We start from the raw sequence: 18,436 nt of genomic DNA on the forward strand, positions 1-18,436 counted from the left end.
TTAAGTTTAAACATTTTATTGCACCCCTCCAAGACGAAAACTTTAATATCTTCAAAACTAGCTATGACCTTGCGACGCAACTTTACCGGAATGCTTATCTAGCCAACCAGAAGCTTCAGGGAGAGTTTCGCACCATTTCGTGCTCAAATAAAAACTTACTATAAATAGTAACCTCACATAAATGCAAGGTTGAGACACCATTTTTCCCAACAAAATTTGGGGGCAATATCCAAGATCACTCTTATGATACTTCCTATTCTCATGGTCATGACATGTATCGACTAGATCTAGTGCTTCTCATTACAATACTATACCAAGTGGTCAGTATCCAAGCTATAACTATGTTCCCATTCCATATGAACACATTTATGATCAATACCACCCATACATGCATTATATCCCTCCTCCACCTGGTGGCTTAGGCATGGGACTAGCTCAAAGAGAAAAGACACCACCCAAGAATGGCTTGCAACAACAAATCAAGGATTTGCAAAAGAAAATGGCGGACATGAATACACCAAAGCAACAGTACATAATGAAAGATATATGTCCTTACCCATTTGACAGAAGTATTCCAGTACCTCCTTTTCCTCCACATTTCATGACACCAAAGTTTGACAAATATAGAGGCAAAGGGGATCCTAAAGCTCACATAAGATAATTTTTCACAGCTTGTATTGAGGTAGCAGGAGAAGAAACTTACTTGATGAGATTGTTCCCACAAAGATTAGGTAGACAAGCTATGGAATGGTTCTCCCAACTTCCATCTGAAATCAAATCATGGAGTGATTTAGCAGAAGATTTCATACAACACTTCTCATACAACATTGAAACAAACGTGTCAGTGACCACCTTATGCAATACTAAGCAAAAAAATGGGGAATCTTTTGCTTCATTTTTATAGTGATGGAGAGGTCTTTCTAGTCGATGCTCTTGTGATATAACCAAAAATAAATGGTAGAAATGTTCACTCAAAACATCAACAAGGATATTGGATATGAACTAAGAAAAGGTTGTTTGTCTACCTTCAAAGAGGTCATTAAGAAAGGATTGACAACAGAGAAAGACCTTATTAGACAAGGTGTGGGTGGGTGCAAGAAGTTGAGTCCCACTTTTGGGCAAAAAGTGGAAGTGTTTTCCCTATTTTTCAAATTTTCTATCGATTGATGTCAAAATTTGAGGTACTTAGAGATTGAATCTGAAAAACTTTAGTAATAGAAAATGTAGTGCTTGGAGTCTAATTTCCAAATATGTAATTTATTTCAATACCCACATGGTAGAAATTTCTTTTTAGTAGGCATGTTTAAAAACCACTTTTTCAAAATGCCTATTTCAGGACCATACCACACGTGTACGACCACCATATTTTAACGTAAATAAATGAATGTTTGCAAATCCTTCTAGGAAAAGATACCCAAGACACCAAATATTGATGAGAATATTTTTTCTTATTTTTTTATTGAATATATTTTTTTAATTAATTTTTAATTGATTATAAAGTATATTTTCAAAACATTTGGTGTACGACCACCATAATTTGATGAAAATTTAATATTTTTAATTTTTTTTTTTAATCTTCAAAAGAATTGTATGGAGATTGATGTCATATAATTTATTTTCAAAAAAACCTAAAAACAAAAAAAGTTATTAAAGTTTTACTAAACCTCACTATTTTACATTTAGGTACCACTTTTGACTAATAAATAATGAAAAAATAGTAAAACTACTCATATCACTATGAAATTTACATTTTTTAAATTAAGACAGTGAGTACTCTAATGGGTTTTTGTTTCATCAAAAAATACAATCAGGAAGACCTTCAAAAAATTACGGCAAGGCAGAAATCTGGTATTCCAGTGCCTTAGCAATTTTTTTGGAGGTCCAAGCATAGGTTTGGTCCCACCAAGCCTAATCTGAAGCCAAAACTGAGGCATAGGTGTGTTTCCCGCTCCATCTTTTATGAAACGGACACCCGTTATTTAAAATTCAAAAAACGGGCACCCGTTTTGAAATTTATAGCACTTTAAGAAACGTGTGCCCGTTTCTAAAAATCGTGCACCCGTTTCTCTATGGTGGTCCAATCCTAAACGGGCACCTGTTTTTCAAAATGTGCACCCATTTTATTTTTATGGGTCAAGGCTCTGAAGCTAAATGGATGTCTGTTTCTTAAAAAATGGGCACTCGTTTCTAGTGGCAAACTTTTTTGCTCGCAGACTTCTGCGGAATTGGGACTTAACTTCTTGCACCCACCCGTGTCATAAAGCTATTCAAATAAAACAAAGAGGATTCAAATGGGAAAGAAAAACCCCACTTTTGGAACAAGACTAAGAACATAGTTAATGATGGGGTAGTAGATGCAAATGTTGTAAAGCCAAAAGTAACTTTCCCTGGTGCAAGTTCATCCAATAAAAGAAATCAAGTGAACACTCAAAGGCCATCAAAGACTTGAAGAAAATACACTCCATTGGGAGAGCCACTTGAGACAACATTCAAGAAATTGGTTGCAAACAAGCTCATAACACTACCATATAATCCACCTTATGAACCAAAAGTAAAACCTGCATGATGGAATGATGATGAGTATTGTGAGTATCACAAGAGCAAAGGACACAACTGGTAATTGTCATAGATTGAAGGATGTTATGCAAGATCTTGTTGGTATTGACAAAACCGGTTAATCTAGAGAACCAGTATATTTGCTGAGATTTATAATTGATGTCTAACACTAATTGATGGAGTAGTACCGATGGAGTGGTGTATCTCAGTAGCAAAGGTGATGACTTATAAACAACATGGAAACAATATAAGAGAAAAATGATCAAGGTTCAATCAGCTCAAGGGAAGACAGACTAAGCTAACCAGTTTGTCACTCAAGAAGATTGGTGTTGAGGTTAGATCTTCAGGTTGGTCATTCTGATGATGATGAAATCACAAAAGGTGACCTAGACAAGAAGGCTTGAGGTTGTATGCAAATCGGAACCTCATTGAAAAACAAGAGAAGAGACTTGATAAAATCACTGCAAACTGACATCAAGGGATGAACCGGCAATGAAGAGCGCAATGGTATACTGGTAGATTGGTTAAGCAGAAGGAAGATAAGTGTTTGCCTAAAATCTCAGAGTGATGATCGGTTATTCAGTTGCGGTGGCAAAAGGTGAGTTGGTGAGCTTATGTCTATGCCAAACTAAAGGTTGGTGAAGTCCACTTCAATCATCATGTAGTTAGACGATGATTACTTGCGGATTTCCTAGTTCACATTTAAAAGACTGAACTCGACCAAGAAGTCACTATTTTTGGGGGATGCGGTGGCAGAATTAGTTGAGTAGTTGGCAGAATTGTTGCAGGGCGCACAGAGAAAGAGTGGGAGAATTTGAATTTGAAATCCTCTGAAATCTATGATTGCTTTGATTGAGGAAACACCTGAAGGTGACGATAGAAAGTGTATAAAGTATTTTTGAGTTCATTCAAAAATTCTTGATTGTAAAATTTGCAAAGAGTAGATCCTGTAAAAGACGATCCAAAGTGAAAAGAAGAGTGAGAGGAAGTACTAAAAGATTTAGCAGAGCAGCGAGTGTATAAGGTAGACCAACAGAGTGTAGAGCCGAGGGTCAAAGGACCAACAGAGTGCAGAGCTGAGGGTTAGAGGATTGGTAGAGTGCAGAGCTAAGGATTAGAGGACCGACAGAGTGCAGAGCCGAAGGTATAAGCAGAAAACCGGTGATGAGCAGAGCAAACACAACCGATGCAGACAAAGTATGATTTTCATTGTGATCTGATCAAGCTATCAGTAGCTACTCCAATAGATCATCTTTATGTTGCTTTCTAACCATTGCAACTCAAATCCCTTTACCAGGTGGACTTTATTCCCTTTGTAAAATCCCTTAATTGGGTGACATCTTAATTGATGTTTCTAAGTCCTTTAACTAGGCTACCTTTAACAAGGTAAAGGCACTGATAGGCCTTAATAAAAATCCCTTATCCAGGTGGCACCTAATAGTGTCTTTGTCATCTCCTAACATGGATGGCTCTTCACCAGGCGTACTCTAGAAGAGTGCAAATTTTGCGAGTTCCTACTCACACCGTGGTTTTCTCCCATTTGGGTTTCCACGAGATAAATCTTAGTGTCACTGTGTATCTTTTCATGCATGCATATTCTTCCGCAGTAATTATTTGTATTGAGTTAAAAAGTTTTAATTGTGTAAGACTGGTAAAGTGTTGATTCACCCCTCCCCTCTCAGCACCGGTTGGGACTAACAATTGGTATCAGAGATTTGGTCCTTAGATTCAGAACAATCTTAACCACTTAAGGAAAGATCCACGATGATGCGAAAGGAGGGTCCTAAGCTCTCTAGGGAGAATTACACCTTATGGTGTGGTAGAATGAAGCTCTATCTAAGAACCCTAGGAGAACAATACTGGAACCATGTAATCACAGAGTACAATGAACCTATAGGGGTTCTCACTCTAGATCAGATCAAAGAAAGGCAAGACAACATTGCTACTATGGATCTGATTGCTAGCACTATATCTGACAATGAGTATGCTAAGGTTCAAGATTTGAAAATAGCCTTTCAGATGTGGAATAAGCTGAAGACTGTTTATGGAGGAGATCCTCATGTTCAAAAGGCTAAAGTAGACAACTTGAGAGGAAAATTTGATGAGATGAGGATGCAGGAAGGAGAAAATATAGAGCAATATAGAAAAAGAATAAAGGATGTGGTAAACTCCATTAAAAGTGCTGGAGGAAAGCTTGAAGAGGATGATGTGGTCAGCAAAATCCTGAGAACCTTGCTACCACAATATGCCATAAGGGTTTATGCAATTTAGGAACTTAGATCCTTGGGAACAGTTAGTGTTTCACTTGACTCACTGATCGGTAAGTTGACTGCTTTTAAACTGAGAAACTATGATAATAGTGTACCAAAGATTGATGCTGCTTTTAAAGCTTCCATGATGCATGCACCAACAAGGAGAAGAAAAGAAACTAGAACAAGTTCTACTACAAGAACCGATCATTCTCATGAAAGTGACAACCTGTTATCTGAAGAAAAGGAACAAGATGAGATTGAAGCTCTATTGGCAAGAAGATTGCCAAGAGGAAAAGGAAAGTATAAAGGTAAACTACCCTTAAAGTGCTTCTCTTGTAATAAGATAGGTCATATTGCATCTAGATGTCCTGACAATGATAGAGATAGGAAGGATAATTTTAGAAGCTACAAGGACAAGAGCAAGGAGTGCTATCTTGTAGAAGAAGGAGTATAGTCATTGGAAGCGTAAATAGTGCAGAGCCCAAAGGAAGAGTCGCCATGCTCAAAGGTGATCCATACAACCTTATTGCAGGGGGATACTCCTAAGCAAAGGATAGAGTTTTTACATTTAGGGTTAATAAGAATAGCAGCCCCCCCTTTGCCTTTCTCATGTTTAGTGCAGAATTTGAGGGAATCCCTCCACACAAAATTAATATTGTCTTCCAATGAAAAACTAATGGCTTTAACTTCCCGAAGCAGGGGAAAGTCCAAGTACTTATGCTGATTAAAGATTCTTCTTATCACATATTTCATGTCGGGGAATTCTAGCCCCCAGATATTCCAAGATAGGCACTTCATGGTAATCAAATAGTTATTTATCATTCTTGCGTCTCCATCTCCACAAGAGCACAAACTATCACAAGGAGAGCACTAGGAAAATAGGGGGAGGAGCAGAAGAAACCCCAACCAAAGATAACTCATGGAAAGACCAAAGGGTCTTCTCACCCCTAAAACCATAGATCCCTGCCAAACTAGTCCCACACTATTGAGACAAAGCAAAGCTCTGCAACCAGAAACCAAAGAGAGCAGAGGGAAGTAGGAGATCTCTCCAGGCAAACAACAAAAGGGCGCAACGGCCCAGAACAAGTAGTCTCCTGCAACAGAGCCCCAAGTCCAAACCCCTGCCATCACAAGTATACAAGAGGGGCGAAGACAAGGCACTGACCTCCTCGAGGCCAAATCCACACACTTCAGAAAGAAGCCACACAGGTAGATCCATCATGGCCAAGTCAACCACACCCGAAATACTACCAAGTGAACCGTTGAGCTCCCTGCAACCACTTGCCACGAGAGAGAACAAAATATCCACACCACCCTCTTCTCCACTCACAGCCCCAACCCTTGCCACATCGCATGAAATAGAGCAAGAGGGAGAATGACTAGAATAGGCCAAAGAGAAGAGGCCTATACCCTTGCCATCTACCTCATCGTCCTCATCGCCTTCACCAGGGTCTTCAGTCACCGAAACCCTAGCACGCCCGCACCCTCCTGCGCTCCCTTTCCCGCTCAATGCCATTTAAAATAAATAATAATTGTAAATTACACATAATTAATGTTGTAGATATTGTTGAGTTTAAATTATTTTTTCTAGATTCTTTGTTTAATTTAAATATCAAAGGAAAGTTTTGTCGACTAAAACTACATTCAAAGATTTTCTTTAATGATTACACAAGAATTCAAGAAGATGCTAAAATAAATTTGTATTTGATCAATTGAATATTCACTTTGGATATATAATATAGTATATGATAAAATTGAAGTTCATATATGCATTTCCAAAAAAATTAGAGACCTTAATAACATGTTCTAAAAGATGATTTTCTATTACCTAGCATCATTGTGATCATAGATTCCACCATTGGGCATGAAATGTTATCTTTTATGGATGAATTCTTGGGTATAACCTAATCTTTATAAATCCTCAAAGCCAACATAAGACTTGTTGGTAAACTATTTTATTACATTGTCTTGTTCTTTGGATTGAAATGCACTAGAGCTATGTATCAAAAGGTGGTGACATTAATCCCACATGATCTCATGCATGACATTTAAGAAGGATATATCCAATAAAAATTAAAAAATATAAGAAGATAAATTGTATCACACAATATTTGATAAACATTGTGAATGCCTTTGATAGTACAAGGTAGACTAAATCCCAAGGAATACATCTTTACAGTTAATATTGGTTGTCTACCAAATCGCATTGCATCTCAATAAGACATCAAAGTGATGATAAAATATTGATATTATTATTAGCATACCTTTGCCAAATAATATTTTATATTTTTGTATCCTACAAGGGAATTTTTGAGACAAGTGATGGAGTTGATCATTACATAACTAGTAGATCACACGTTACCATTCATAAGCTCTTAAAGAATGATATCATATTTGAACAAAGTGTTGATTTTTAATTTAATGAATTTGATAACAAGGAATAATTTATGTTAAATACATAAGTTCTCATGCCTACCATTAATTGAAAACCCTTGTCATATATATTGCCCACTTTGTCTAGTATTTGGAGTTCTCTTGCCACACAATAATGAAAAATGGTTAAAAACATGTAGTCTATAATGGCATAAGTCACACCCAGCTGGATTATGAGGTCCATAACTTACAATGATAGAAAATTCATGCTTAATTATGGATTTCTCACCACAATTGATACAAAATTGTATGATTCATGTTGAGACACATTTCAAGATAAAACAAGATCTGCTCAAATACTTGTTTGAAGCTACCCTTTCAAGGTACACCACAAGATGGGTTATGTTACTCCTTAAAATTGACATTAATTTTTAACCACAAAAATTAAAGGATAAGTAACCATCATTTTAATAGATGTACCTACCTACCCTATTTATGCAACTATTAAGACAACATTTTCTAATGATCACACATTACATATTGAACCATTTTCCTCTTGGACTCCATATATTGATGGTTCTAGATGCATGAATGGTTCAAAGATAGGAATTTTTTTTATGCTTCCCTTGGGTTCAACCTGACACATCCCATTTTTTACATTTATTGTTTCATATTCCCCCTACTAGGATAAATCAAATTTAAATGCTCTTTTATGATCACATCTTACCTCTAGTTATTTATAAACTTATCTATTTATTCAACTACCTAGTTTTTATTATCACATGACATAATGTAGCCACAACAATTCATATTTCCATTATGAGGATGGTCACACATTGTTATGATCTTTCTTGTACCCACACCATTCATTTTGCCCATTCTCTCTATAAAATTACTTTAGGAGGCATTATGCCTTCCCCATTTTATAGTGTCCACATACAAGGAACATCATAAAATTCTTTACACAATTTTTTGAATGTCAATGGCTATTATGACATGCATCAAGAGCTACCTCACCACTAGGGACCTTTTGTCTTATCTTGACAATTATGTTCTCATACTCTTGTAATCCCATTGGGGCCTTATGCCATCATAATTTTTGTATGTGCTTACATGGGTGTCTTTGGCCATGAAGAGCTACAATACCATTTTCATTTTCTCATATTAGGAAAAAGTTATATTCCTTCACATATATCCTTAGCCTATATGCTTACCCATACTTATCATTCAATATGTCTCATATGATTGCTACATGATTTATATTTCTTCTATACTTAATTTGCATTCACTGTTTTCATACTAATTCTACTTCACTTTTAATTTTTTTTATTTTTTAAAATAATGCTTGGTAAACTTTTTAACGTAACCAACAACACTGGCATGACACACCCTTTGGCTCCACATGATTCTCTTTTAATTTCTTGTAAATGATGAATGCAACTAATTAAAAGAGACATCTCTTATGATTCACACTCATTTATTGAACATAGATTCACAAATATCAATACATATACTTGTCACTATATCCAAATGAATCTTTATCATGGTTTGTGACAATTAATCATCATTTTGCTAAAGTGCAAGATCTATTCAAGCTATCAAAACTTGGCATTAGGGAAGATATTATGACCTCAATTCTTTAAGAAAATTTGTCTTGTCAACTTAGGACATCCAAGTTGTAGCTATCGAAACTTGGCATTACGGAAGATATTATGACCTCAATTCTTTAAGGAAATTTGGCTTGTCAACTTAAGACATCCAAGTTGTGCTTTAGGGGGTGTTATGAGTACAAAACTTGTGGTTTCCAAGATCTATTCAAGCTATCAAAACTTGGCATTAGGGAAGATATTATGACCTCAATTCTTTAAGAAAATTTGGCTTGTCAACTTCGGACATCCAAGTTGTAGCTATCAAAACTTGGCATTAGGGAAGATATTATGACCTCAATTCTTTAAGGAAATTTAGCTTGTCAACTTAAGACATCCAAGTTGTGCTTTAGGGGGTGTTATGAGTACAAAACTTGTGGTTTCCATCTCTTTGAGTTACTAATAATTGTGGTATGCTATTGAGTTAGGGAAGATATTATGACCTCAATTCTTTAAGGAAATTTAGCTTGTCAACTTAAGACATCCAAGTTGTGCTTTAGGGGGTGTTATGAGTACAAAACTTGTGGTTTCCATCTCTTTGAGTTACTAATAATTGTGGTATGCTATTGAGTTAGGGAAGATATTATGACCTCAATTCTTTAAGGAAATTTAGCTTGTCAACTTAAGACATCCAAGTTGTGCTTTAGGGGGTGTTATGAGGACAAAACTTGTGGTTTCCATCTCTTTGAGTTACTAATAATTGTGGTATGCTATTGAGTAACATGTACCTTGTAAGTGCAACCTGCATATGCAAATGTGTGCTTAATTGAGAGCTATAAAAATAGCAGCAATGGTTCCACTTTTCTCAATCAGTCCATTCATGTGAATTGTTCTACATTATAGAGATATCCTTCTTGGTGTAGTTTTACATCACTTGTGGGTCTTTATTATTTGTTCAATTAGATTTATGTCATCAATCGCATATTTACTCTCTTAACTTCACGACTCGATCAGATTAATGATGAGGGTCCATGATCAAACTAATAGAGCTCCACATAAAATATAAAAGAATACATTAAAAGACACCAGATGAATATTTTCATTATAATATTAAAATAAATTCAATGTTGTTCTCATTTGTGTTCAATTTATAAATTTAACCAAAAAAAAATATAAATTAGATTTATCCATAAAAAAAATATAAAATCACACGCACTCTGCCTTCATTCTCCAAATTTCTATTATATCTTTGAAACATTTATATTTAAATGATAAAGCATTAAAAAAGTCTTCCTAAATAAATAAATATTTACACTTACCCCCAAATATTCCTTTAAATATTTATATTCTTTATTTCTAGATATTTATATTCTACACACAATAAATTTCCTCTGAATACTTATTAAAAATACTTTTATCGAAAGATACACATAATGTAGATGGTAAACATTTTAAGAAATGGCAGGCTTCCCACCTAAACCGATTAAAATAAAAAACTGGGAATTTATTTCACGAGGAAAACTAGAATGATCACTACACTGACTGAATTTTCACATGGACAAGTCTTAGTCTTCCTCCATTGTTCTTCTAATCATATTTCTGATGGTTAGTTGTTTTTGGAATTGATTGTTGACTAGATTTTTTTTAGCTTTCTGATTTTCTTTTTGGTCATCTTTCATTTCTACATGTTCTGGAATCTGTTTTATCAGATGATGGATCACCAAGTGTGATCTGAAACATTGATGCAAATAATTTACACACAATCAATTCAGAAAATAACTGATCAATAACTCATGAATTGTGGAAACTTAATATCCTTGATATTTCTTAGTATGCTTCTATAACAAATAGTTTCATTACAGCTGAAAAAAAAAACAGAACCGATTGATCTATTGATGACAGCGGTGTTTTTCTACCATGTCATTACAGACCTAATGATGGGGAAGATGGAACTGCAGATGTTTCCTAGGAATGCAAGCATAGGAAAGGCTTTGTACCAGCCGCAATTACACGAAATGCCAAAAATTATTAGAAAAAGAAAAAAGAAAATTAAGAATAGGTTCAAAACCACAGGTTTTTTCTGAGCTTGGTTGGATCTGATTGGATTCGTTTTACTTGGGATGAATCCACAATCTTCATGCCATCCCTTGGTGTAATTCTCTGGCCATGCCAAGCCAGATCCTAGACCATGTTTGAATGGTACTCAGATCCAGGGCCTCTATTGGACGAACTAGCAACATTGAGTGAATAGATTAAAAATGGTTGGTGATATTGCTTCTATTTATACACCAGATAACAAGTCACAATATATTAGACCAGTGCATTAATGTTCTAATACCACTGTAATTGTTAGTGCATTTTACAAATAGAAAGTACAAATTTACGTATTCATGTTACAACAAGAAGCTGGGAAACTACTGCCTCCTTAGATATAGCTGCAGACTAATTGGAAAGGTCTTACGGCTATACTCTAGACTCCAAACACAAAACAATTTAAGTACATTTAATTTCTACTAGGTGGTCACTATATGCTCAAGGCCAGGCCATAGTAGAGTTAAGGCATAACAATGGATTCAATCAAAGGCTTCCAATCCAAAGATTCACAATTTAAAAGGTAAATTAAAGGTAAGAGTTAAGGCATAACAATAGATTCAATCAAAAGCTTCTAATCCATAGATTCACAATTTAAAAGGCAAATTAAAGGCAGGGTTTAATAGATATCAGGTTTGGTACTTTGTCCTACACCTCTTTTGAAATGGTGCTGGTTTGAATCAGAAACATAATAAATGGGTGTTTGCAACTGAACAAAACCCAATAGACAATAGAAAAATTAACACTTGTAGAAGAGCAACTTAAACAATTTCACTAGAGGATTATCTTGTGAAAAATTCAGGTGTAGAATATTTAGGGCCTTAGTCCACTGTTCAGTTCAACAGATATTCCAGGCCATCCACCAAGGTTCTGATCAAGTGGTCCATCCAACCTTAACAATATGTGAAACAGTCCACTGTTCATTTCAACAGATAATCCAGGCCATCCACCAAGATTCTGTTCAAGTGGTCCATCCAACCTTAACAATATGTGAAACCTAAGGCTGAGTTGAAATCTCAACATGGGTAGTCTAAACCTAGAATCCAGATCCAAGGATGCCCATACTATGCACTAGTTACTTTGGTAAGTATGTCAGCATCCATGAAAGACAAAATAAAGGTTCACTTATTTGTCCCAATCCCATAATTACAACTGGGTTTCCCTCCCATTCCCACAACAATGACATTGGCATTGGAATTGCAAACACACGTGAAGATTATAAACTATCCATTAAAAACATTGGGATCTGACACGAGAAATCAAGCCTTCCAATGGGTTTTTGGTGATATAAGTCAAATTTAAATATGAAAATGCAATTCTTAATAAGATGAAGATCATTATTTCATAAACAAAATAAAATAACCGTTAATAAACTAAGCACAAATATTAGCTACTTAAATAGACACTTGTTTTCGCTCACAATAATGAAGCTTGCCAGTTAAGTTGATATGCGTAGGACACAAATATCAGGTTAGAAAAGAATTGGAATTTGGAATGGATTGAGAAAAGTACTCTGCTTGAAGTGTTTTGATCTCCCTTGTTATGAAGACGCAAACAGAGAGAAAAGTTGAAAATTAACATTTTAAACTTTTTATGAGCTGCATGATGATTTAGTTAAATGTTAATGAGAAAGTACATATGTGTTTAAGTATATGTTCAATATGGGCAGATGGTATGAAATTCAAGAAAGAAATTTCGTCATATTTTAAAACTGGGTTGTGCAAGTGCATAATTTTATAACAACAATTCGTCCACGCTCCTGCAGACTTCTGGAGGTTAAGCTAACAATTGTTTTAAGTATTTTTGCAAGCCTACTATTTTATACTCCCTGCAACAATTGTTTTAAGTATTTATGCAAGCCTACTATTTTATACTCCCTGTTAAAGGCATTAATATGTTAGAGAAAAAATTACTGAAATACTCTGAGACTAAGCTATAATAATTTGTTGAGATTCAATAAAAAGAAAAAACTAAAAAAGAAAAAAAAGTTGGCCTTTCAAAAGCTATGATGACGAATTTGGCACAATGTTGTAGAGACTACGAGGATAAGACTACCAATAGCTAACATAGTTCCAATGTCCGCACACTTATTGTCATATTGACCCCCCAATAGTCGTCATAGTGAAAACACCATTAATAAATTTGTTTTGTATCAATAGCCGATCATTTTTTGTAATTTTTTGTTCATAATTGGCCTGTTTGTGCACCACTATTAGAACATTTGTGCAAAACTATTGGGACATTTGTTCACAAGTACTGGTGATTTTGAGTGGACGGTTACTGGAACATCTTTAGTTAGGTAACAGGACACTTTGAAATGTGTACTTTTTGACCTTTGAGTGCATGACTGATTCCACAACATGCATCGTTACTACTCAAAAGCCAGATCAATAGCTATAAGCAGTTAAGTCGCATACGAAGACAAAAAAAAATAAAAAATCCAATTTACCGTTTAGGATCTGTGGGTGCACGAAGTTAGCTATGACGGCTACTGGTGCTCTTCCCCTAGAATAAGCTAAATTTTTTTAAGAAAGTTCGCAAAAATAAATAAAATTTGTTCCCAAAGGGTAATAAAATTTGTCCCAAACATATGTACTTGCTATCTGTTAGAAATTGAAATGTTAAATGGCAACACTATTGAATTAAGCATATAAATTTTGACCAAATTTTAGCCAATTGTTTAAGACAGCTACATATAATATGGCATACCATGACTCTCAAAGTACAAATATGGACTCAATCACACATTTTTTAAACTCCTTAAATTAATAAATATTGAAAGTTGAAGAAACAAAACTTCTCTAGTTTAACGACGAAAGAATAGCTACATATAATATGGCATAACATAACTCTCTCAAAGGACAAATATGGTCTCAATCCCACATTTTTTAAACTCATTAAATTAATAAATATTGAAGGTTGAAGAAGCAGAACTTATCTAAGGATTTTCAACCTTTGAAATAAGACAAATATTAAAATTAAAGATTATAGAAGATATAATTGAAAAAATAACAGAACTTTTTCACCACCATATTAACCACGTCAAGGACCGACAATTGTAATCTAAAACGAGTCTGTTAATTTCGCTGTGATCAAAATACATTTAGCATTGCAGACTCTTTCCAAATTCAAAAACTACCATAGCTCAAACGCTTTACTGTAGTCCAATAACCCAGACATCTACAAATGCAAACAAAAAGTAAAATTCCGAAGATTATTCAGAAGTTAATAAAACACTATAGACTACTACTTCGATATCGATTTGTAACGAGTATACGCCATACCACAATTCTTGTAAAGCTCTATCCAAGTTCAAAAACTACCATACCTCAAATACTAATTACAGTCAAAAGATAAAACTTAAAAGACTATTCACGATTTAATATAACACAGTATACCACTACTTTGATGTGGATTCGTAATGGGCATCTTGTAGATCTTTAAACAAAGAAAATGGCTTAGCGATGGGGATGTCGTACTTCTTGTAAAGCGCTATCCATTCCACGCAAATACGTCTCCTGTCAACTAGAGGGAGGCTCTCAACGACCCTAAGCACTTCTTTATCAAGCTTAAGATGGTTTCTAGGCTCTTTACGGCACAATTTTGCCATGATTGGTAGCCAAGTTGTGAGAAAAGAAATTCGAGAAGCTCTGGAAATTGTCATCTTTCCGTCTCCTAGGGCCTGCATAAAACAGAGTATAGTGTAGAATATATTTCCATCAAATTTTGGGTTACTGCATATCACCGTAGCACACCTCGTAATTTCTGGATCTTCACAACAAGCGATGAATGCAGCTTTTAGTATCTCTCCCTCACAACGCTCGATAAATTTAGACAGCGACCTCATAGCCATGAAATTACGAGAAGCGGTGGATGATATAAACCCTTCCAAAAGCACACGCTCGCATACTTCCACATCTTCTCTACATGTATTTCCCTCCAAGATGCCCCTTATATGTTTCTCTGCAGTTGTCCGGTTTCGTCTAGTTGTCTGCTGGTTTTTAATAATGGAGACCATTTCATTGCTAATCCTTTTCACAAAAATTATCTGGTCGTCGTTCTCCTTATCAAGCCTGGCAGCTAAATCTGGTAAAAGTTTTAACCCCAGAGACGACAGCACATCTCGAATTAGGGATTCTTGCTCAGCACTCCAACGAACTGCTTCCAAATATTGCATGCATTTGTTGATGCACTCATCCGCCAACAACTCAGAAGCAAGTGAAAGAATGGCCACGCATTCCTCCACATTGTAGAAACACACACGCTCGCCATACATGAGTCGAATGCATTTTAAATAGTCATCAAAGTCATGAGAAGTAGTCACCCTTATATTAGTTGGTTTATCCGATGACCAGCGCTCGGACATCTTGGCCTCGAAAAACAGAGATCTTTTGAGAATGACAGAATGGAGAAAGACTGGATTTCCTTCATAGTTTTTGCCATTTTGACCCCTCAACCATACTTTGACATCTGCAGAGGCTAAGGCTCCGAACCGAAGCTGAGATTCTTTCATTGCAGAAATAAATTGGATACTATGGTGGGAATTCCGCCGACGCTTTCCTTTATAAGTCGTAAGATCCTTTATAATTGGGTTGAAGTGAGGAATTTATTTTGTTCGTGTGTGAGCGAGTTGAAGCGTAAGGAATTGATATTAATTCCATGAATTTGAGGTCAGTTGGTAACCCTAAGTATTTTATTAAATTAAATTCTCTTCATTTGTACAACGGCGATGTGATACCGCCGCCATCATGGCATTATAAACAGCATTTAACTTGATGTGATGTGACACTGACAATCGGATTAAATACGGAGTTAATATGCTGCATTGCAAGGCCATTGCTGAAATATCAATTACTGCAATTAATAGCCAGACAATATGAAGTTAATTTGAATTAAACAATAGAAACAAAGGCAATTGGGAACATGAACATATATCAAGATGTTTTGGTATATGATCACCAAAGCATCCACCTGTGCATGACATAGATATTTTATGTTGACACATTTTTTTCTTTTAAAATTACTAAAATACTAGGGTCATAAATATTTGTTGATGTAATGAACAGGTCTCTATCCTAATCGTTCCAATTTTTTCATGATATTGTCATTTTCTATTCAATATGTTTTTTAAATGCTTAGTAGTTGATAGTAAGATGTTTGTGCAATATGGGAAGATAATAATATATGTATCATCTAGTTCATTTTGTAAATAGGAGAGTTGGGGATAAATGAGGGGAGAGTTGGATAATGGTGGAGGTGAAAGAGATCATGAGGAGGTAAATGTAGTAGTAGCGTGGTGGTGGTCAGGGATGGAACTATCAACAATATTAAGAATAAGATAAATTTTTGAAAAGGAAAACAATAAACACCATGATTTTAGTAGTCGTTTGTGCAAACAATTGTCAAGAGATTCATCACTTGAAAAAACTTTTGAGATGAATGCGTAGAAGTGGAAAAAAGCCAAGTTCGTCCATCGTCATTAAAGAGGAGAGGGGATGAGATCATTACTAGAGGAGATTATTAACTCATAGAACTATCATGCAAAAGTTTCTTTTTCATCCACAACCCTAGTAGAAGTCATGAAATGATTCCAGGCTATAAATAGTCAAGTCCTTAGGATAGTATGTCAATGCAAGGCAATGAAGATTGTACTTTTCTAATATGTCAATGCTTTGGATATAAACGGATTCAAGTGTGTTATTTCTATCTTCTTATTAAATTTATTGTGTCCTCTTCTAAATTTTTTTTGGCTAGTTGTGTCTAGGGATGATACTCACTTCCATTTTTCTTGGAGATTCATTCTACTTTTTAGAATTGCAATTTAATTTAGATTTTCTTTATTTTTCAATATTGAGACCTAGTTGAGCCTAGCTAGTTTTAAATTGTTCTTCATGGATCTTGATTGGGTTATATATATATATATATAGTTTTTTTATTATTATTATAATTTAGAACAAAACATAGTAGGATGGAATGGACATTGATGGACAATTATTAGGATTGTTTGATGAAGATTATGTGGGAAAAGGAGCCAATGACAAAGAGATCGGTAAAGGTAAAGGAGTCTATAAGTGGGCCATCTTTTAAGGACCTCATGCATGTAGACTATTGTATCTTCTTAACATTTTTGTAAATTATTTGCATATCAAAATTCATCCAATACACAATCAATTTAAAATAAATAGATTTTGATATTCATATAATTATCATTACCTCCATGTTTTGAATGCAACCTTCAATAGTTGATTTATTTATTTCTATGATATGTAATGTCCTTAATCCTTCCATGTGCTCCAATGTTTCTATTCTTGCCTCCTCCCACCTCATACCTTCTATCAATTTCTCTTCAATACTATACAATTTCCCAAACCTTGTAGTCACATTCTTTTAAAATAAATAATTAAGAGAAGATAATAGTGTAATATTAGGAAGTGTATCATACTTAGGGCACCCAATTATCTCCAAAACTTTAATGTTTATCAAATTGTCATGAATACATTTTATGTTCCTCTTTGTTATATAATCCTACAAATATTTGTATTTGATTGTACTTGGTAGGAATTTTATCTCTATTGGATACAATGTTTGAAAGATTCGAGCTTGCCACAAAAAGGACAAGAAGGAGGAAGGTGAAGTAATTTGAGACGAGTTCTAACGGGAAGTTTAGCATGCAATAGCTTCCAGGTTGTAAGCTGGGATTGCGAATCAAATTTGGTCTTCCAAATTCGATTTGTTGAGGTTATTCCAATAGGAATGACTGAAACTACACTTCCAAATAAGATTGATCCTACCAGAGAGGGGCAAGCAAGGAACAAGCTGCCTATAGAGAGTTTTAAGAGGAAAAGTTCTGATATTGTTACCATTAGACCACCTCCAATCCTTATGGAAGCTAGAGTGACAGCTAGAAGACATCAAGATAGTGAGATTAGCAGGCAACATTTTTTGGAGCTCCAACATTGTAGCCTTGTCTTTATAATTAAGATTAAAGCATTCCTTAAGCTGGTTCCATGATTTCCATGTGAAGTTAGCCGAGTCCCACAAATCCCTAAACACTTGTATGCCTTTCTTGAATAAGCATTTAGCCTTGAATGTAGGGACCTTAGCTAAAGGTATGTTGTTGACTTGAATCAAACGATTCCACTATATAGAAGAATTTGAAAAACTGAGCCCATGGCTGAATGATTGGTCAAACCAAGATATTTTTTGTGAAACTATTTGCCATGCTTTCCATATGCAATCGAGAGGGCCCGAGCCATGGAGTTTAAAGAATTGGGCAAGCAAAATCTTGTCATGCCAATGAATAGAACACCAAGATTTACCAGCGGTGGCTGTTTGAATACGATATCTTATCAAAAAATTTCAAGGAGCATTACCTTCCAAGGCTCTGCAGATCCATTTTGCTGGAAGACAAATTCCTTGCGTAAAAGGATCAATAATCCCCAAACCACCCTTCTCCTTAGGAAGAATACAATGTGACCATGAAGTGACTGGCATACCTTTCTTATTTCCCCATTTAGCCCAAATAAAATTTCGTATGAGTTGGGTAAACTGGTTATAGCAAGCTTTGGAGGGCAGCCA

The 18,436-nt window shown here is 35.2% G+C and overlaps 1 protein-coding gene across 1 annotated transcript; it reads right to left on the reverse strand.

The window, feature by feature from the left end:
- Positions 1-14,258: 14,258 nt before the first annotated feature.
- On the reverse strand, positions 14,259-15,371 carry LOC131037675 (BTB/POZ domain-containing protein At3g50780-like). Its single transcript, XM_057969855.2, has one exon. The coding sequence runs from the start codon at positions 15,369-15,371 to the stop codon at positions 14,259-14,261; it is 1,113 nt and encodes a 370-aa protein (XP_057825838.2).
- Positions 15,372-18,436: the final 3,065 nt, after the last annotated feature.

Source organism: Cryptomeria japonica, chromosome 10, assembly GCF_030272615.1.
Source record: "Cryptomeria japonica chromosome 10, Sugi_1.0, whole genome shotgun sequence".
In the NCBI taxonomy this organism is placed as follows: Eukaryota; Viridiplantae; Streptophyta; class Pinopsida; order Cupressales; family Cupressaceae; genus Cryptomeria; species Cryptomeria japonica.

What these genes read in the sequence shown, in the direction of transcription:
- LOC131037675 (XM_057969855.2), bottom strand. Translation starts at nt 15,371, where the DNA reads ATGAAAGAATCTCAGCTTCGGTTCGGAGCCTTAGCCTCTGCAGATGTC.